Source organism: Palaemon carinicauda, chromosome 13 (assembly GCF_036898095.1).
Source record: "Palaemon carinicauda isolate YSFRI2023 chromosome 13, ASM3689809v2, whole genome shotgun sequence".
Lineage (NCBI taxonomy): Eukaryota > Metazoa > Arthropoda > Malacostraca > Decapoda > Palaemonidae > Palaemon > Palaemon carinicauda.
The window spans coordinates 98,315,437-98,336,591 of record NC_090737.1 but is presented as its reverse complement, the minus strand read 5'-3'; the positions used below and the strand labels follow the sequence as shown (position 1 = coordinate 98,336,591).

At 42.4% G+C, this 21,155-nt stretch overlaps 1 protein-coding gene across 5 annotated transcripts in view; it reads left to right on the top strand.

Moving 5' to 3' along the window:
• LOC137652344 (mannosylglucosyl-3-phosphoglycerate phosphatase) overlaps positions 1 to 21,155 on the top strand; it is a 266,291-nt gene that overhangs the window by 194,565 nt on the left and 50,571 nt on the right. For all 5 annotated transcript variants that reach the window (XM_068385696.1, XM_068385700.1, XM_068385697.1 and 2 more), the window contains exon 11: positions 20,618 to 20,743. In XM_068385696.1, the coding sequence (XP_068241797.1) occupies positions 20,618 to 20,743 (126 nt within the window). The remainder of the gene's footprint in view (positions 1 to 20,617; positions 20,744 to 21,155) is intronic.

Genomic DNA, 21,155 nt, shown 5'->3' with positions numbered 1-21,155 from the left:
TCAGTGTTCGCGTCATTTTACTTGAAAGATGTCCAGTCTCTTTACAAGAACTGCTACACACTGGGACCATTCGTAGCAGCGAGTGCAGTAGTGGGTGAGGGCTCAACCACTACAATTCCCTAATTCCTTATCCTTTTAATCTGTCTCTTGAAATGTTGTTTTTTTTATGGGTTGTCCGGAAGGCTAAGAAGCCTTTCACATCCTGGTTGATTTGGCGGGTGGTCAAAGTCATTTCTTGAGAGCGCCTAGATTAGGGGTTTGATGAGGTCCTGTTGTATGGGTTGCAACCCTTGATACTTCAGATCCTAGGGGTCGATCAGCATCCTAAGAGGATCGCGAGGCTCCGTAAGGAAGACGTACTTAAAAGGCAGAGTAATTGTTCAAGTCGACTTCCTTACCAGGTACCTATTTATTTTGTTTTTGTTATTTTGATAACTTCTAAAATGAAATAAAAAACTCTTAGCTCATAAAAGTGTAAACATATATTACTGGTCTCTACCCACCATCCTGGGTGTGAATCAGCTATATAATCACCGGCCAAGTTAAATATTGAAAAATGTTATTTTGATTATAAAATAAATTTTTGAATATACTTACCCGGTGATTATAAATTAAATGACCCTCCCTTCCTCCCCAATAGAGACGCAGTGGGACGAGGAGAAAATTGAGTCTTTGTTTACATTGAGAGCTGGGTATCTGGTCGACAGATGGCGCTGTTGGGCACACCCGCAACCTGTGTAGCGATCGCTGGCGAGTTTTTCTGTAGAGTTGTCTGTCGAGCAACAGAGTTGCAGCTATATAATCACCGGGTAAGTATATTCAAAAATTTATTTTATAATCAAAATAACATTTCACGGAGCAACACAGGTCCCTCGCCCAGAAATAGATTTTTCCTTCGTCAAGATCCCTTTTATAGTGTATTTAAGCCTATATTGTTGAAAACAGTCTAGCTGTACATTACACAATCAGAAACATAACTGTATAAAAGCAATTTCCGTGTGCAGACAAGCAATAAGCATGCACAAGACATCTCAATAGCAGGAAATAATAATAGTAATGATAATAATGAAAGAAATTTGGCAGTACAGGCAAGCAGTAAGCTTACACAAGATATATCAATAGAAGAAGAAGAAGAAGAATTTTGAGTGATTTTTGGGTGAGATGGCCATGACGTCCTGATGGAAGGTTCCTTTAGTAGCTTCCCAAGGGTATATATGACTACAGTGATATTCCCAGAGAATCAAACCAAAGGTTTCACAGAATTCTAACTTCTGGCGCAATTACCCTTAAGATTTACTCTCAAGGGTATCGTATATAATCAGGGGACGTATTCTTGACACGCCACATGGCAATCTGCACCCCGCATAGCCTTTACGCTTCGAGGGGGATACGTGGCAGAATTAGAAGGGTAGCCGCATTAGAGGTTACCCTGGTTCCCCTACAACTATCGTATCACAACCACGCCAACTCCCTCTGGCGGTCATTCCTTGTAGCGTTGAGCATGGTGCTACAGATACAGTAGTTCAGGGGGGGAAACTGTGAAGATCTTTTCATAGAAAAGAAGGGTGGGTCCATCAGGACGTCATGGCCATCTCACCCAAAAATAGATTTCTCGCTTCGCTCAAAATCCGTTTTTTGGGCTCAAGCCATGATGTCCTGATGGAAGCATACCAGAGAATTAATGTATCTGTGGATTTTCATCAGTGCCTTAACCTTGGGACTATATTTCTACGGCCAAAAGGGCCAATTGAGACAAATGACGTTACCGTTATCCGTCATTATCACTAAGCATAACAAAGTTAGTGATTCCTGCCCCCTGCAGGTAAGAGTCATTTTTAGACGTTAGAAAAGGGGCCTCAAGGTAGCATATATTGTATGAACAAACATAAGTATACAGTGAGAATACAAACAGTCTCAAGGATTGTACATATTGCGGAACCAATATCAGTGTCCCCATCCGTTGTTTGTAAGCATACAATGATATGAGAAATACTTAAATGAGAAAGTCAAGGAACTCTGGCATCTTAAACATGCAATTGTCGGGCGAATTAGGACGCAACTGCATTTTAATAGACATTTATTCCTAATAAATGACTACAGTACATGCCAAGTGAATGTAGCATGATAAGGAAATTATACAAGAGACATACACAGAAATTAATGTTCCCATTTTTGAAAGGGGAAAAAATGATGAGTGCCACTCTCAGACTGAAGAAAAGCTCTTTTAATAAGACTTCTCTTTATAATTTCTGTACATGAAATAGTCTAACAACACTGTGTACTACGTACACATGGCACTAGTGGTATCCGTATAATTTCACACCTGAGATTCTGAACAGATTTGGTGTTACCTTGGCAACACTTATTCAGAGGGAGGTCACACAAAAAATGCTGACCCCTTCTCCTTTTAATTGATAGTCCCAATCAATTTACTGTTCATCGCAGAGCTAGATGACAGGGTCCAAAATACCACCTGCCGCCACCACATAATGCTTCAATCCATAGACTTGCTTGGCATAGTGTCTGTAAGACACTCTGGACAACCTCCGATCAGTAAATGAGCGAAGAGGCTGAAGTCCACACACACTGAAAGATTCAGTGATGAAGCAATTCTTCTCGGATCTTTATCTGCAGGAGTACTGTCAGGATCCGCTTCGCGAATAAGGTAGGTGAGCTTCGCCCTCAGTTGTAGGGATAGTTTGATCCAAAGGTTTCTCCTGTAAAGAGCTGTTTCTCTTGAAGTCTGAAGTTCTATGAAGATAGACCTTAGACACTCTAGCAGACTTAGAGAGACATCTTTCTTCAGAGGGCAGATTCTCCAGGAACCTCACCTCTTAGTGGGTAGGTCGTCCTTAGTGAGAAAGGTTGGATCAGGGAAGAGATGCAGTTCTCCCACTTAATGTGGCCCTCATCCCCAGATAGGGCCACTATTTCACTAACTCTAGCCTCAGAGGCTATAGCGAACCGAAAAATAACCTTTAAGGTTAGATCCTTGAGGGAACAATCCTCATTGTTCACAGGTGAGGCATAATGTAGGACCTTGTCTAAAGACCATGAGATGGGCTTTGGTGGCGCTGCAGGCCTAAGCCTGCACATGTTTTCGGAATCTTATTAAAGATTTCATTTGTCAGATCCATTTAAAGGGCATATAGAAGAGGTCTAGTTGGGGCTGACTTGCACATAGACATTGGTCCATGGATCCAAAGATCCAATCAAGTGACCTCACTTGCAAAGTCGGCCATACTCTTGGTGCTTACTCAAGGGTTTATATGGGGACAGGGCCGAAGAACTAGACTTCTCATAGTATTCAAGGATACACTCCCTCCTTTCTCAAAGGCCATCGTGCTGTTGGCCGCCAGACCTTGATTATAGGGGTGGACAGAGAAGGACAGGCAGAAGATCATGAGATTCCTTTTGGTCCCTTTTGCTTTACAAAGCAACTTACTTTTCCCAAGAAGACTCGTATTGTCTTCTAGTTGACTAGACTTGTATTCTTCAAGGAATTCTATTTTGCCTTTTGAGATCCCAGTCTTTTTCCTAACCGTTAGGGCAAGGAATTCATAAGATGAAGGGATCAGGTGTACTGTACTGTGATAAATCGAAGGCAGAAAACTTCTGAACCTCCTGGACAATCCTAGGTGCATAACTAGGACCAGCCTCAGCCTCAGTTCCTTCATTACAGGGAACGGGGTGTTCTTGTGCTACCTGGGAGCCAACAGAGCCCCTCTTCCCTGGAAGGGTCTCAGCATGTAGAGGGCCTTCCGCAGGAGATTTGATGGGCTGAACAGGAATTTTCAAGTCCATCCCTTCTATTCTAGAGACATGTCTGTTACCTCCACTAGAGGATCCTCGTATGGGGCTATATATCGAGATAGTATCTTGATGACGCTCGTGATGAAGAGAACGATCTGCAGCTCGGGGACTTGTTCCCATCTGGGAGGGAATGGGTCTGCGTCCGTGTACCATTCCAACTCTATTGGGTAGAACCTGAGAAGAGCATCTGCTGTCACCTTGCGGATCATTTATAAAAGAGCTGCTGATAGGTGCCATTCCCTTAAGGAAGGGATGGCTAACATTCCCTAATGAAATGCGATGTCCCTTATCCTCGACAGTTTCGACGCCTCATTATCGCTTCGATGCCCCAGATCAGCCTGAGGAGGTCTGATCTGCGTGGAGAGAGTTTCTCCACCCATTACAGGGCTAATATGGCCTACGGGCCTGTGGCCTTTGGTCATTGTAGGGTAAGCGAAGAGGGAATGACCATCATTGGTCTTATTAGATCTCTTTGAGCATTTGATGCGTATCTTCTCCAGCCTCTTAACGCATCTTACATCTGTGCATGTAGCACTGGGTCTGTCATTATCGTGAACTGGAGAGAGTTAAAAACTCCTCCCTGTTAGCGTCACTGAATCCTGACTGATTACAATAGTCTCTTGACAGACCTTGCGATCTCCTTTTACATCTCCAAGGGAAAGGAGAGTTAGGGTGACCACAGGTTTCAATGATTTTTTAAAAACATTGAAGCCCCTGAGCTGGAGAGAATCGAGACTTCTTGAAGTTATTTTGCATCCCCGATGTTCCGGGGCCGGATCATCTCCATGGATGCTCATAGACAGTAGTTTCGGGTGCTGCCCACCCCAGCTTGTCGTCCAGGGCCACTGTTGCCTGAACTCTTTCTAGGCTTGTTTTCGCTTGACTGTGTCTGCTAATTCCGTGAAGATCCTAGGACTGAATCTAGTCCGACGAGAATCTTGTCTATGATATATGTTATCTTCTGTAACTTGGATCCTAGGTAAGAGGGAAGGGGGTGACTGACTGGAAGTTGCTGATAGACATCTTTCAGGTCTGGCCAGACTGTCAACACCCCTTACTGAATAAGGTCCTTATGTTCAGAAGGATTAGCATTCTGAACTTGCTGTTTTATTGGAACTTGTTGAGTGGTGCCAAGTCCAGAATGACTCAGACTTTTCTTGAGTCCTTCACGTGAACACCAAACAGCCTTGCTTGGAAATCGATGGACTCTACTTTCCTTACCGCTAGTATGCTCTAGAGCTCTAAGGTATACCCTTCCAGGGGATTTGGAATGTAGGAAGAGTTGAGGAAAGGATGGTGGAAGTATGTCCATTTCCATTCTAGTCTCATCTTGGTTAGGCCTTGGACCCAAGGATCGAAGGTCCAGCGATCCAGAAGGAACTTCACTCCTACCAGAAGCGTCTGTTTGCTTCGCATGATCAGAAGGTGTACATATCTGACCGTCTGTGGAACAACGGTCATTGTAACTGTGGGATGCTGTTTAACATCCCAAGAAGAACTAAGAAACCTTTCCGTCCTCCCTTTAGGTCATACCTGACCATTTGCCTATATCAGCTTCTCAGTGTTTCACTGTAATAGAAGATTCCTTTCTATTGTATAAAGCTTAGCATAAGTACGCTGTAAAAGAATAGGAGAGACACATACGTGTGAATCCTTCCAGCCAACTGCTGCGGCCTTCATAATTATTGATTCTAGGGCATCCCCTTCTAAGTAGGGCCCGATGGAAGATTCTAGCCCATAAGGATAGAGTAGTGTAAACAGCACCTACATCCAGGGAATTAATAATGAGAATCAAAGAGGCTGATGAAGAGTCAGCATAACAAAAAAAGGGGGAAGTGGGTTCCCAATCAGGTAGGTCTCAGCAAGAGATTGTGCTTAGAAGCACAGCATACTGAAAAACCATTCTATTGTATGGTTATGTACCAAAGATTTCTGTCTGTGATATGGTCCTATACTACAGTTGTACAGGGTATTGTATACACCTATGCAACTGGCATATTACCGTCAAGGCTAGTACTTGGGGGTAAGTTAACTGGCACAGTACTTCAGTACCGATATAGCTAGCAGTTCTCCGGCATGTCATTGACTTGTCGGCTGTCAGTGGGTCGCTGACAGAAGTCACACCATCTTAGCCAGTATTCAATATGACTGGGTAGTGGTGAAAACTATATGCATAGTCAGCAGCCCTCTGAATCATTGGCGACCCCTCGGGCTGTCGGCAGTCCGCCGGTTATCGGCGGGCTGCCGACTGAAGGCATACCAACTCAGCTATTGACTGGGTGGTGACCAAGGGCACACACTGCCGGCTCTCGGCGGCGGAGTCAGATGTGACAGTGAATCAATGACTGCCGTCGTTGTTATTACTACAAGGTGTGGCCTGATTGGTAACGTCTCTGCCTGGTGTTTGCCAGTCGGGGGTTCGAGTCCTGCTCAGACTCGTTAGTGCTGTTAGTGTCTGTAACCTTACCATCCTTGTGAGGTAAGGTTGGGGGTTTTGGGGGAGCTTTAAGACCTTAAAACCTTTAAAAGGAACACTAAATTGCCAGTTATCGCAATGAATAAGTGAAATCTTCGGTCCAATTCCCGTAGAGTTTCCGTATTTTTGCGAGTTAGCAACTGAACCGCATTTTTGTTTCAGATAACTTCTGAAACCAAACCAACCGTAATTCTACAGCTTGAGACTGCCATCGTGTATGCACTTGCAGCGAGAGAGGGGGGGGTGTTCCCCCATCCTCACCTCCTCTCCTCGAACTGGAGTGGAGAAAGGAGGGATAGGGAACAGGATGTCTCACCTTTAGTAAGCTGTAATATAGGTAGGTATGGTTTCGGAGAGATTTTAGAAATCTCACACCCAAATGTGTAAATGTTAAGAGCTGTATACCAGATTCTATTAAGTTGGGATTTTCGAGACCTTCGACAGTAAGGTCTGGCCTACTTACAGGTCGGAGGATCTCAGACGGGGTTGGGGATTTGGAAATAATATTGCTGGGGGCATGAACCTGCATGTATTATGTCCGTGAAAATACTCACTCTTATAACTGCATAAGACTGCGATGCATCATCTGGTGTCCCTCCTGTAAAGAAAGGAGAACAGAAATAAGTATTCAATTGATTATCACACTGATAAACAATTTGCAAAAATAATCTTTTGACAAAAATAGCTTAGGACAGAAAGTTATAAAGGGATTGTGGGAGACACAAACCCGTGTATCCCCTGCGAGCCAATTCTGTTACCTCCCCTCAGTATTAAGATAAGGAGATTCCTCCAACTGGGGAATTCCAGGTAAAAAATGGGGTCGAACACCTAGGTGTAAAGAAGTGTACAGAGCACTGTCCCCCCTTATACTTGACACTGTGAGGTAAGGAGGACTGATTTCACAATCAGAGTATCGAAGGAATGCCATTCTTTCGATACAGGAGCAGTACCAGCAGAAGCTCACACAAGGGATAAAAGACATATATTTGTGCATCCCAACCCATCTATTTGCTGTGACCTCCCTTACAATACTAAATCAGGGAGTTTCCTGATCAGGGAAACTCAGGGATAAGGGCTCTCCCCTTTAAGGGTTAGAGGTGTCACACCACCAGCCCTTTACGAAATTTAATATTGTAGGGTAAATGGAAACTGATTTCAAATCAGAATGTTGACGAAATATTATTCTATCAATATAGGATTGGGTTCAGCAAATACCTGGGCAGGGATACCCAAGATATATTGGAAATAACTACTAGTAAAATATATACGTTAGTCTTCCGTCTGCCGTATACACTATACTGCAAATATACTGACTACCTGTATAGACATATACAGTAGTTCAGCCGGCATGTTGCTGGATTAGCTAGCTCTTGCCGGAACATCTAGCATGCTAGCTAAGAGAGAGAGAGAGAGAAAGCATGGAGTGAAGGCTATCTATTACTGTGTATGTATACAGTAATAAAGGATGTAAAAGTCTAATTTTACTGCCTTTCTCCGAAAAGAAGGTTCAAATGGAAGGGGAGAATGTACCATTCAGGCTTCCATCTAGCCACAGCCCTATTGCCGGCTTACCACTGTAGGCCAGCCTCCGGCAGCACTAGTACAGTTGGCATGCTACCAACTGAGTCAGTACCTATCTGTGCCGGTCTACTGCCTGCCAGAGCAACACGCCGACAACAGAAGTTGTGGCCAGCAGTTTAAGGGAGAACTGGAGAACCTTGGTGACAAAAGGGACCTCCCACCCACAGCCGTCATGGCCGCCGGAAGCCGTCAGTCGCCGACAGTCGTCAGCTGAGGAGAGGGGGTCTAGCCGGCTCCGGCAACCCACCGGCAATGGTAAGGTTGCAGGACGCTGGCTCAGGAAAGACAATGGCTCGGCCATCGTAAAAGAACAGAGAAGGGGGTGGGGGAAAGGGTCCTATACGAGGTATGGGAGGGGCCGTCAATGTTGCCGGACCTACACACCTTGAAGAAACTCTGTTTCAGTACCAGCACAACCCCCAGCTGCAGGAGAATCTTCTATTCTCCAGCTTAGGAGGTGTTAATACAGTTAAGGGGACGGCAGTCCATGCCGTTCCTCTCAACAACGGAGAAACAGAGTTCCAATGCCGGCGCCATCCTAGGCCACAAGAGTATAGTGGAACCTCTACATCCGAACGTATCTACATCCGAATTTTCCAACATCCGAAGTAAAATTCGAGCAAATTTTTTACTTTACACCCGAATTTTATTTCGACACACGAAGTAAGCAATTTTCGTCGTACCGGTTGTATCCGAATTTTTCGACACGCGAAGTACAATTCTAACACGTTCCTATTCTACACCCGAATTTTTTTTTCGACACCCGAAGTAAACAATACTCGTACGCGTAGTCGGTGCTCATAGCGCCTGATGTGTTTTTTATTTCCGCCGATAGAAGGCAGCACTTCGACCTCGGAGGGACCCTCAATTAGCGCGGCTTGGGTCAGTCCTCTGTTCTCGTCGGCTTCTTGTGGTTGTGCCCTGTGCGTTCTGCTATTAACTGTGTTTTAATCGTGATTTTGTACGTGCATCCTTTTACGGTAATTTACGTAAAGTATGGGTCCTAAAAGGCTTAGTTTTGCAAGTGGTAGTGGTAGTGGTGAGAAAAGGAAGAAGGAAATGCTTTCTTTAGACATAAAGCAGGAAATTATTGAAAAACATGAGCGTGGCGTCCGCGTGAGTGAACTTGCTAAACAGTATGGCCGTAATATGTCGACGATCTCGACAATCCTTAAACAGAAGGAAGCTATTAAAGCAGTGAAACCTTCTAAGGGGATCACCATTATTTCAAAACGCTGTAGCCCTATCATAGAAGAGATGGAGCGACTTCTGCTAGTGTGGATCAAGGACAGAGAGATTGTTGGCGACACCATCACCGAAACCGTCATCTGCGAGAAGGCGCACGCCATCTTTACGGACTTGAAGGAGGAGAGCTCTGGGGGTGATGCTGGGGAGAGTTCAACCGAACCTTCCTCAGACGATTTCAAGGCATCTCGTGGCTGGTTTGAGAAATTTAAGAAACGGTCCGGGATTCATTCAGTTGTTTGCCACGGAGGCTGCTAGTGTGGACATAAAGGCTGCAGCTGACTTTGTCAAGAACTTTGAAAGGATCGTGCTGGAAGAAGGCTACGTAGAGCAGCAAGTGTTTAATTGTGATGAAACCGGGCTGTTTTGGAAGAAGATGCCCAGTCGAACCTACATCACTGCCGAAGAGAAGAAATTGCCTGGGCATAAGCCAATGAAGGATCGGTTGACTCTTGCCCTATGTGCCAACGCTAGCGGGGACTTTAAAGTCAAGCCCTTACTGGTTTACCATTCGGAGAACCCTAGGGCCTTTAAGGCACACAACATCGATAAGGACCAGCTTCATGTTTTCTGGCGATCCAACTCGAAGGCCTGGGTCACTAGGCAGTTCTTTGTGCAATGGGTTAACCAAGTTTTCGGCACTTCTGTGAAGAAGTATCTTCATGAACAGAAATTGCCTTTAAAGTGCCTGCTATGCCTTGACAATGCACCCGCTCACCCCCTGGACTTGAAGATGATATATTCGATGAATTTAAGTTCATAAAGGTGCTGTATCTTCCACCGAATACCACCTCTATCCTCCAGCCCATGGACCAGCAAGTCATCTCTAATTTTAAGAAGCTGTACACCAAGCACTTATTTAAGCAGTGCTTTAATGTCACGCAAAGCACCAACTTAACTTTGCATGAATTTTGGAGGAGCCACTTCAACATTGTGCACTGCTTGAAGATCATAGATCAGGCTTGGGTGGGATTAACTCGACAGACCCTCAATTCTGCCTGGAAGAAGCTGTGGCCTGATGCAGTTTCTCCCCGAGATTTCTAAGGTTTTGACCCCGAACCTGATCCCGTGGTGGGTGCAGCGGAAGACGTAGAGGAAATCGTCTCTCTTGGCAAGTCCATGGGTCTGGAGGTCGACGCAGATGACGTTACGGAACTCGTCGCCGAACATCACGACGAACTTACCACAGAGGAGCTCAAGGAGGTAGAACATGTGTTAGGTTCGGCGCATATAAAAGAGGTGTTAGGAAAATATCAAGACGTGGTCGACTTCATCGACAAATACCACCCAAAAAAATTGCAGGTTTGTAGTGTAGTTGCGCAGTTCGATGATGTTTGCCTAATTCACTTTCGAAACATTCTGAAAAGCCGTACCTAGCAACTACTGTATCTATCGATAATTTCTTTAAAAAAACTACGAAGCGAACTCGTGATGAAGAGGATGTAAGTGATTCAAAGAAAACGGAAAAGAGTGAAGCGAAAGAAAGTGAAACAAAGAAAACGGCAAAGAGTGAAGCGAAAGAAATTCAATCAATTTTAAGTGTAGAGAGTGAAAGTGATTAAAATTAATCATCAAAAAGAAAAAAAGAAAATGTAAAAAAAAATATAAAATATAAAAATAAAAAAAAAATAAGCTAAGTTATGTTAAAGTTCACTTAGTGTAAGTTAGAATAAGTTACGGTAGTGTACGTTTATCGTAGTTAACCTCTCTACCTCCTCGCCGCCCGTCCGTCTCCTCTCTGCGTAGCAAGACCAACAACACCTGCGCTGGAGTTTCTAAGGTAAAGTGACGCTAAAAACCTGTTTCTTATTTATCATTTTTTGATAATTCTTCTTTTTACATGTCTATTATCTAATTTAGTGTGCATTATTCTCATGGGAAATTATGTGTAGTAGTTTATTAAGAAGTTATCATAGGTTTTTGGGGTCAACCACGGATTAATCCTATTTCAATGTATTCTTATGGGAAAATTCGTTTCGACATCCGAACATTTTCTACATCCGAAGTTGGTTCTAGAACGGATTAAATTCGTATGTAGAGGTACCACTGTATACTACTCTACAGCCTAGGGTCTGCGAGCATAGGACTAGTCTACTAGACCACAGGGAGAAGATGGCGGCATCATGCAATCTAGGGAGGGCTAGCCTCCTATGCCGGCAGCTCAGCTGGCAGGGGAATACAATTACCCCGCCGACCGACTGCCGACAAAAGACTAAATACTCTGAGGTTCTGATCTAATGCCAAAACTTGCCGTCTGCTGTTAAGGGATGAGACAGAAAACTCTAGGCTAGCCATGCCCGAATCCGAAATTCAAGGCCGGCGCAGAGAGTTGTAGCCTAAGGCTACTCTCAGAGGGAAGAGAGATTACCCATAAATCTCTATTCGAGACTAGTAACGGCTAATATAATTCCAGGAGATATCAATCTCCAATGAATGATATCCGATACACAAGGTAACCGGGGAAATGTAGAAAGTATATATTGTCTAGGTTGGGTTACCTAGGCAAAGCAAGATCTCGGTTACCTAAAATCACCAAAACTCTGACATATACGATCGACACAGAAAAGGGAAAATTATGCATATAAATATCTTTACAATATAAAATGCCTAAATAGCTTTCATAATAACAATTAATGCTATTTAAACCGGAAATGTCGTTCTGTTAACTAAATAACACATATGCCCAATGAACGACGGCACCTATGGCGACACCGGTGACCGGCGTAGATCCAAACACAATAATTACACTAATTACATAGTGAGGCTGGAACTAAAATACATATTGTAAAGAATGAATACTCAACTTTCTAGATGGAGAAAGAAGCCGTAGAAAGCATAAAGATTCCTAGAAATCGATCGAAAATGCCAGATCAACAGGGAACACCACTGTAGCGAGGCGCTACAAACAAAGGAATGACCGCCAGAGGGAGTTGGCGTGGTTGTGATACGATAGTAGTAGGGGAACCAGGGTAACCTCTAATGCGGCTACCCTTCTAATTCTGCCACGTATCCCCCTCGTAGCGTAAAGGCTATTCGGGGTGCAGATTGCCATGTGGCGTGTCAAGAATACGTCCCCTGATTATATACAATACCCTTGAGAGTAAATCTTAAGGGTACTCGCGCCAGAAGTTAGAATTCTGTGAAACCTTTGGTTTGATTCTATGGGAATATCACTGTAGTCATATATACCCTTGGGAAGCTACTAAAGGAACCTTCCATCAGGACGTCATGGCGTGAGCCCAAAAATAGTAATAATAATAATAATAATAATAATAATAATGATAACAATAATAATAACAACAATAATAATAATAATAATAATAATAATAATAATAATAATAATAGTAATAATAATAATAGTAATAATAATAATAATAATAATAATAATAATAATACTGTAATAATAATAAAAAGCAATTTGGTAGTACAGACAAGCAATAAGCTAACACAAGACATCTCAATTGCAGAAAATAAGCAAGCTTTTCGTATAGGCATGCAAAGGAATCACAATAATAACAAAACATTAAACATGAAAATAAAGCCAGCAGTGCATAGAGCACAAAGTAAGGTAAAGTAGAATCCTTTTTTTATAAAAGCATTTTGTCCCTACTCATAAACATATGAGTAAACATAAGGCAATTTCACCATCAGGGCTGCCTGATACCATACTTCGTAATCAACTCTTGTACAATAAGGCTTCAAAACGGATTTTGAGCGAAGCGAAAAATCTATTTTTGGGTGAGATAGCCATGTCGTCCTGATGGAAGGTTCCTATAGGTAGCTTTCTAAGGGATATTTGGCTACAGTAATATTCCCAGAGAATTAACCTTTAGGTCTCCAGAATTCTAACTCCTGGCGCAAATATCCTTAAAATTTCTCTTAAGGATATCGCATAATATCAGGGGACGTATATCTTGATACGACACATAGCAATCTTCACCCCGAATAGCGTTTTCGTTTCGAGGGGGAAGAGTGGCAAAAACAGAAGGGGAGCCGTTATCAAGGTTACCCTTCCTCCCGTACTACTACTGAGTATCTAGATGGCGCTCATTCATTGTAGCATTGAGCATGGTGCTACTGATATAGTAATTTCGGGAGGGATCCTGCCAAGGCCTTTTCTATAGAAAAGGAGGGCGGGTCCATCAGGACGACATGGCTATCTTACCCAAAAATAGATTTTTCGCTTCGCTCAAAATCCATTTTTTGGTCTCAAGCCATGTCGTCCTGATGTAAGTTTACCAGAGAATTACTAGAAAGTACTGTATTTGTGGATTTTCATAGGTGCCTTAACCTTGGGGCAATTTTTCTGTGCAGGCCTGCGTGGCTTCTTTGTCTTCTTGTTTTTAGGTTGGGGACCAGCATCTGAGGATGATTTCCTCTTGGAAGAAATGACCCATTTCTGGAGAAGGTTCCTATTCTCCGTGGCAGCTTTTGCAATGACCTCCTGAACCACTTCTTTTGGGAAGAGGTCCTTGCCCCAGATACATGAAGTGATCAGCTTCCTGGGCTTGTGTTTGACCGTTGCTGCGGCAAACACATGCTCTCTACAGGCCCTCCTGGACCTGACGAAGGCGTACGTGTCCTTGACAAGGGTACCCATGTGAGTCTTGGCTAGGACCATGTACATATCTGGGGTATTGGAAAGGCCTGCACACATCTCCATACAGTTCTGAAGAGAGAGAAGCGGCTAGTATTTCTTTTGTCTCCTGTTCCCTTCTCAAAAGATGCTCTGGCAGTTTTGGAAGATTTTCATTGAACTGTTGACCTGCTATCTCCGGATCCAGTTTAGAGACTGAGAAGGTTAGATGAACCTAGTTCCATTCCTTTTCGCATGTCGGCATGGCTAGAGGTAACAGTTTGCATTCCTCTAGCTCTGGGCATGGTTTGCTCGCATCAACTGCTTTCATCACGCAGCTAAGAGCTTTGGCCGAAAAGGGGAAAGCTCTGGAGGAAGGAGCAATGAAGGTAGGATGCTTCTTGCTCAAAGCTGAAACTTTGGAGTTGGTGTAACTGGCTCCCTTTAGGGTCTTGGACAGGAGAGCCTGTGCCTTGTCATGCTCAAAGACCAGGACTTCTTTTGGTTCCGTCTCCTCACAAGATGCTGGTTCATCCCGCAGTCTCACGTAACAATCTGGGTATGCCGATAGGTTAGGCCAGAATTGGAGATCTTCAAGGGGTTTGGCCCCCAACTTCTTGGAGATGTAAAGCTTCCCATCCATCATGGGCATATGCTCCGTGTACCTCCAGGGATTGGTTTCGGAGCATTGAGGTAAGTCAGAGACCTTAATAGGCTTAGGAAAGCCCCTGAAAGCGCCCGGGTGTTTCACTTCTCTTACTTCCTTCTTCGTCTCTTTGAGATCTTGCTTAATCTCCTGTTGTTCCTTGCGAAACACTGCCATCATCTGTTGGATCGACTCTAGGAGCGCTTCGCTCCTGGTTATCAACGGATCAGAAGGGGGAATTGGGGCTGAAGAAGTTGACAGCACTGGTAGGTATGCTGTCACGGAAAACTGAGGGTCTTCAGTTACCGTTGACACGGATCTTTCTTCCTCCGTAAGTGGTTGAGCCACCTCTTCTTCAGGGTCTTCTTGTAGAAGATCCTTTTCGGTGTTGGTAGACACCTCTGACATGAGTTCCTGATGGATGTCCATGTCTTCAAGTCAAGGGAGGCTTGACCTGTGCCTGGGGCTCAACCGCGTCAAATTGGGCCTTAGGGAACAGAAGGCATCTCATGGCTTCATTAGGTAGGTAAGGTCCCGGAGAGTTCTTTTGGAACCCTCTTACCCACCTCCGAAGAGTTTCTCTTGCTGTATCCCTTGACTCCGTAGTCTTAGGGATATCTTCACCAAATCCCTTGGTCATCAAGGCCGAGCATATGGTGCAACCCTTCGGGTCCCAATACCTCAGGGTTTCAGTTACAATGGAGCGGGGGGCATGAGACCTGCATATCGTATGCCCACAAAAGTCCTTACTCTTGTTGTTTCAGAACACGACTGCGCACTTCACCTTAGGCTCCTCCTGTAAGGAAAGAAAGGGTGAAATGAGTATACAGGTAAAGTTATTTATATCATTGATATAAATACACATGCTAACAATAGTATTACTTACTATTATTCTTAATAGCTTAGGATAGTAAGCTAGAAAAGAAGTAGGAAAGACACATATCTGTGTTTCCTCTCCAGGCAATTGCTGTGACCTCCGACATTATTAATATTTTTAATTTCCTTATTAGGGAAAATACAGAGTGGAATAACTCTCGTACGTAGAGCTGAAGTCAGTGAGTATTTACACTAACTCCTCCACTTGTAAAATATTAATACTGAACAGTAATGATTAGTGTCCCGATGATCTAGGATTCATCAGGATGTTGAAGGAATACTTTACCTCAACATTTTTTATTTGGTCTCAACAATAGACTGTGAAAGGATACACAGAGTATGCTGGAAATTTTATACTACTGTATCATTATATACTATAGTTTTCTAACTGTTGTATTGTTATACTGTAGGAATACTGGCTACTGTACTGTCATATACTGTAGTTTTACTGGTATACTACCGGGTTAGGCTAGTGCCGCTAACTGATAGGGAGAGAGAAAAGAATGAGAAAGAGGACTCCAGTATTATTATAGTTTAGTACAATAATTGGGAGTGTAGGGGGCTACTGCCTTCTACAGCCTTCTTCCCGGAATGGGAACTCTAATGGAAGGGGAGGAATACATTGATTCTAGCTTCCATCCAGCCACAATTTCTGTTGCCAGCTGTACTGCCGGTTACAAGGTTTGTGGATGGCGGTCCAAGAGGGGACTGAAGAATTCTCAACAGTATAATGGGTTTCCCACTGGCAGCCGTCAGGGCCAGCTCAACCCTTCCCGGAGCATTGCTTCCGTTAGGGAGTTGGTCGAGGCGGTAACCTAACCTCCGTTTGTAGGAACCCGGCCGGCAACCCAGTCAGTCCGGCAAGTGGGGATGATTGTAGAATACCGGCCAAAGGACATTTGTGATGGCTAGGCTGGCACCAAAGGACAGAAGGGGGAGGGAAAGGGTCTTATAGTTTACAGAGGAGAAAGATGGCGGCAAGTATGCCGCCTACTTTCGGCTGTAAATCAAGGAAGCCTAGCTTCCTATACCGGCGCCGTCATGGGCGGCAGGGAAATAACGATTCCCTTGCCGGTGACATTGCCGGCTATAAGACATGTCTTCTAGTCCACAAGGGAGAAAGGTGACGGCAGTCATGCCGTCTACTTTTGGTTGTAGACTAGGGAAGCCTAGCTTCCTTTGCCGACAGTGTCATAGCTGGTAGAAGTATAACGATTCCTCTGTCGATGACATTACACCCTGAGTTACTGTCATACTTCAAAGCCGGGATACTCGCTGGCAAAGAAGATTGACGGTAAAACACTATCCATGTCAAGCCGGAGTTAACTACTCGTTGGCGATGACGGAAGATAGGGTTGTCGCTTGGGATGGCGGCACTCAGGGGGAAAGAAGGGTTTATCCTCCTTTCTCTAAAAGAGAAGCATATCGAATTATACCAATAATTCTAGGGGATATATATATTCCCGACTGAATTAATAGAAACGATACTAGAGGTTAAACAATGGGATCAATGTTACTAATGTATACTAAACAGGTTAGGCTAGCCTAACTCGAGTGGGGACCACGGCTATGAGTGATACCACCGAGGCCCTATTGTATATGAAAGAAAAGTTATTTTGGAAGAGGAAATATCATATGTGTATATGCGATCTTCACTAGTATAATTTTGCGTAACTAGCTAGAAAATTCTTTATAGCTAAATACCGGGAGCGTCGCACTACTAACTAAATAATTGCATTCATGGTGTGCGACAGCGGTCTTAAAATGGCTGCCTCCGGGGATGGCAATGCTCCACTTAACACACCTAAATTATGTTAATTTAACTGTGAGAAGGGAGCTAAAAATTATACACAGGAAAGATTAAATACTCAAGTTTCCAGAGGATGAAGATGCTGGAGAATGCATGATAATATTCCTTAAAAACAGTAACAACGCCGAGAGAATGTGGGAGAGCACCGTGCTTAAATGCTACGTTGAAAGGAATAAGGTGCCGTAGTAGTACAGGGAGGGGGTCCACCGGGTACCTTGATAACGGCTTCCCTTCATTCGCCACTCTTCCCCCTCAGAGTAAAATCTATTTGGGGTGAAGATTGCCATGTGTCGTATAAAAAAATACGTCCCCTGATATTATGCGATACCCTTAAAGTTATATTAAGGATACTCGCGCCAGGAGTTAGAATTCTGGAGACCTATGGGTAATTCTCTGGGAGTATCACTGTAGCTAAATATCCCTTAGAAAGCTCCCTAAAGGAACCTCCCATCAGGACGACATGGCTGAGCCCAAAAATATATATATAATTTCTTGTACGGATATAATGATAACCATACAGAAAGGGGGGGGGGGGGCGTGGCAGATGTAAACATCATGGGGCCTATGCCATGGTCGACACACTGCACTCTGCGAATACTTGCCAGGTCTTAATTTCCGTTTCACTATGCCCATAAAATTGAGATGTCATTTCTCAGCATGAAGTAAGACTATAATGAGGAGTAGATACTTGAATCCATTTTTCTTGATTAGGTCGGTGTCTTAAAATCTGGTAATTTCGGTTTCACATGAATCAGAAGCCTAGTTCATTAGTTATATTAAGAGAAGAGGGTGTTATAGGTCTGTAAATAGATAATAGTCTATACACAGTTTGTTTGGTAATTTAATAATCGTCTTATACTACAGTACTGTACATTTTTTTTTTACAATTTCATCTGATTTCAGCTGTTAGAATATTAGTATAAGTAATTCCCAGATTACTTACAAGTGTTTTCCAATGCTGTATTCAATTAGTTTTTTTATTCGGCCCATGCTAGAAGTGATCTTTGTTTTTGCGAGTTTCATTTAGTTTACATTAATTATGATATTTAATGGTGAAAACTAAAGTGTGTTAATCTCAGGTGCTTAATTTGAGGTATATATATAGTAGGTCTGTAACCTATACAATTTTGTATGATTTTTGAAGCTTTGGGAAACATTCTTTTAATGCAACAGACTATCGGCAATAACTAATAGCCCTTTCCTCCCTTAGTCCGTTATTGGTTCAACTGTACTGTAATTTATTTTTTCTTAGCTATATAAACCTGAGTTTTTAATGTTAAACTTCCTTCATCAACCACCCCTCTCAGTCTTGAGCCGAAAGATCAAAGAGAGGCTTTATCGCCACTAGTGGGCTGGGCTTCTCACTATTGTTCACCATCTGTTGTTAACGAATTCAAACGCTGTTTCAGCATGCTCTAAAATCATCTCCTTATTCTCTATTTAAAGGACTTAGTTTTGTATAGCTAGGAAAAATACAAATGACTTTGAAAAATATATTTTTCAACAAGACTGAAAAATTAGAGCAAAAGGTCCAATTGTCTTGTGAATTTAGGATTTAATGTTGCCTCTTCTCTAAATGCTATGTTGTTTCTAGTTAAGAGTTTAGTGTCAGAGACACAGGGATTGAGATTCAAGCCAGAGAATAGTCTTGAAGGTTCAAATTCATCAAGTGGTAGTGCTGCTGCCTCTATTTATTAAAATCTTATTTTGGGGAAAAAATTGGGCAGCTGCTCAGTGGTGTACCTTGTTAGTTTTCTTAAGACATTATTGAAATCTGCTTATTCTTAGAAATTTACTAGATTTGGGGTGTTTTGATAACTGTGGTTGATGCTAGATTAAATGTCATGTTAAATGGAGAATTACTTGAGGAATTAATCCTTTTAAGCACTAGGGTCTGTTGTTGCTGCAAATGTTGAAGAGGAAGCAGATGTATGTCAGAGAATAACTGAAGGATATACAGTAAAGTGTTGGGGGCAGTGAAGGGAATGGTGAAGAATAGTGTGTTAAGAATGAATGTAAAGAGAGTTTTGTTTGAGAAAGTGATTGTACCAACTGTGATGTATGGATCGGAGTTGTGGGGAATAAAAGTGACGGAGAGACAAATTGAATGTGTTTGGGATGCAGTGTCCGGGGAGTATGGCTAGTGTATCTCAATTTGGAACGAACTAGTGATGGTGAGAACGACTGTAAGAAATTACTTAGCAGCTAGAGAGGATATGAATGTGTTGAGGTGTTTTGGCCCTGTAGAGAGAATGGAAAATGGCCGTGTGTCGAAGAATGTGATGAATGCAAGAGTTGATGGGAGGATTACAAGAGAAAAGCCAAGGTTTGGGTTGATGGATGGAGTAAAGAAAGAAGCTCTAGGTGTAAGGAGGATAGATGTGAGAGGGGCAAAAGAAGGTGCATAAAATAGAAGTGAATGGCGAGGGATTGTGATGCAGTTCCGATAGGTCGTACTGCTTCCTCCAGTCACCTTGGTGATCACTGAGGTAGTGGCAATAGAGGTTCAGCATATGAAGCTTCATATGTGGTGTATAATGGGAGAGGTTGTGCTGTGGCACCCTAGCAGTACCCAACCAAACTTGGTTGAATCCCTTGTCAGGCTGGGAGGAGCGAAGCGAAACAAAGTCCCCTTTAATCCTTTTTTTTATGTCAGCTATCCCCCAAAATTGGGGGAAGTACCGTGGTAGATACAGTAAATAAAAATATACTGTTAATTTGATCAAATTTGGTTCAAGTTATAAAGTACTTAATTTTTACAATGAGAAAACCCAATGTGGAAAGTTGAGTGATTACGAGTTTACATTGGATTGCGATTGTTACTGTTGAACTAGATGAATTTCGGGTAATTAATAAAGTTATTAATTTATGTTGTTACTTTCCTATGCTTCCATCAGTGTGGGAGTTGTCAATATGAAAATGGAGTTTATTTTTTAAACAAAATTTTGATGATTAAATTTATTATTTCTATAGTCACCTTCTTATGTTCATAAAATACCCCCTTCTCCTCCCCCATTTTATATGGATGTTAAGAGGCTTATGATCTGTAATTGACTTTGACACTGAAAGGCAAAGAAATTATGGTACCCACACCTGAATAGTTGCCAACAACCTCCAGATTGACTCCATATATAACTAGAGTAAGTAAAGAAAAGGGGAAATATTTATTTTAGGGTAGACAACAACATTTAAACAGCTTCAAAAGAGAAGCAATATGAACATCAGGTGAGTATGAAAATAATACACCTGTTAATAGAATTCCATTTTTTCACTCAAAGTACTATTACGTGTACCGTAGACCTAACAATTAATGCGTGCTATTGGTAATCAAGTAATCAGAGGGTAGTAGAGGTTATCATTAGCAACAATAATCAAATTACTCCATAAGTATTGATAAATGATATGATTTTCTGGGTAAAACTTTTTACTTTTTAAGATACAGTACCACAAATTATCCAAGTACTATAAGGAAGGTAATTGTGCTATAGATTACATTTAGATTATCGTCTTGATGTGGGTAATCAACACTTAGTTTCCATTAGAGTTTTACAAACTCATGTAATTGTGAATATAATTTATTCTGTATTTCTACAGACATAGTCTCATTCGATGTGATGATGAAGTCCCTATTACCTGTAGATCCAGCTCACGCACAGCAATAGGGAGATCGTTATCCACAGATTCTGCTTTGGCACCTATTACAACAGCACCTTGCACATCGTAGGTTCCATGAGTTTTTATGTAATGTTAATGTTACTTCACTTACAATTTTCAATATTTATCTTCCCTAGTTTTACCTATTAGTTGACAGTTTATTGTACTACAAACTATGTTTACTTCAAGGAATATGGGTATATATGACATGCATGTTATTTAAATGTTTATATAGTATGCGGTAGGTAGTGTTAACTCCATGTGGTATGCTCTACTTATAAGCTTTGAAATTGAGTAGATACAATATTTTCATGTACCTTAGCTTATAAGTAGCTCCCATGGTGGGGGTTATAAAATTCAAAATGTAAATGTCCTTTGTACGTGTGGAAGACTTTAGAAAGTAAATGTATTTAGCATTTTATGTGAATGTGCAAAATTATATGCAATATGCTCTAGAAACTCTTATGATAATTAGTTA